The sequence below is a fragment of the Microtus ochrogaster genome, linkage group LG1, assembly GCF_000317375.1.
Source record: "Microtus ochrogaster isolate Prairie Vole_2 linkage group LG1, MicOch1.0, whole genome shotgun sequence".
Lineage (NCBI taxonomy): Eukaryota > Metazoa > Chordata > Mammalia > Rodentia > Cricetidae > Microtus > Microtus ochrogaster.
In genome coordinates, this window is record NC_022027.1 from 37,226,729 (window position 1) to 37,227,617 (window position 889).

The 889-nt window shown below is 50.2% G+C and overlaps 1 protein-coding gene across 1 annotated transcript in view; it reads left to right on the forward strand.

Annotated features, from left to right (window-relative positions):
- Positions 1-889, forward strand: part of LOC101988739 — a 78,932-nt gene that overhangs the window by 77,421 nt on the left and 622 nt on the right. The window contains 1 exon segment of the mRNA XM_026785023.1: positions 1-886. This exon segment is cut by the window's left edge and continues 2,056 nt beyond it. Coding sequence (XP_026640824.1) covers positions 1-886 — 886 coding nt within the window.

Consider the following 889-nt stretch of genomic DNA (forward strand, 5'->3'; position numbering starts at 1 on the left):
GGGCCGAACTCATCGCCCTCACACAAGCACTTAGGATGGCAGAAGGTAAGAAGCTTAACGTCTATACCGATAGTCGGTACGCTTTTGCCACTGCCCACATCCACGGGGAAATCTACCGAAGGAGAGGGCTGCTAACTTCTGAGGGCAAAGAAATCAAAAACAAGCTTGAGATTCTAGCCCTACTTAAGGCCCTGTTCTTGCCTCAAAAATTAAGCATTATGCATTGTCCGGGCCACCAGAAGGGGAATAGCCCAGAAGCCAGGGGTAACCGCTTGGCAGACGAGACAGCCAAGCAAGTGGCCCAAGAGACCACCTCGACGGCTTTCCCCATACAACAAGGGACAGAAAGGGCACGGGACCCCCTCAAATATGATGAAAGAGACCTGGAACTTCTAACCCGCCTGGGGGCCTCCCATGACCCAGATACAGGCAAATGGACCTGGCAAGGAAAGACTGTGATACCCGTGGCATATACCCATGAGATGCTTAATTACTTGCATAAGCTGACTCACCTCAGTCCCCGAAAAATGAAAACCTTACTGGACCGGGAAGAGAGTCACTTTTACCTGTTGGGCAGAGACAGCATTTTGCAGGAAATCGTAAACAAATGCCAAGCCTGCGCCCAAGTTAATGCAGGAAAAACCCGGCTGGGACAGGGAATGCGGGTACGAGGGCATCGTCCTGGAACCCACTGGGAGATTGACTTTACTGAAGTTAAACCGGGATTATATGGATACAAATATCTGTTGGTGTTTGTTGACACTTTTTCTGGATGGGTGGAAGCTTTCCCAACCAAGCAGGAAACGGCAAAAATTGTGACCAAGAAGCTGTTGGAAGAAATCTTCCCCAGGTATGGCATGCCCCAATTACTGGGCACAGATAATGGGCC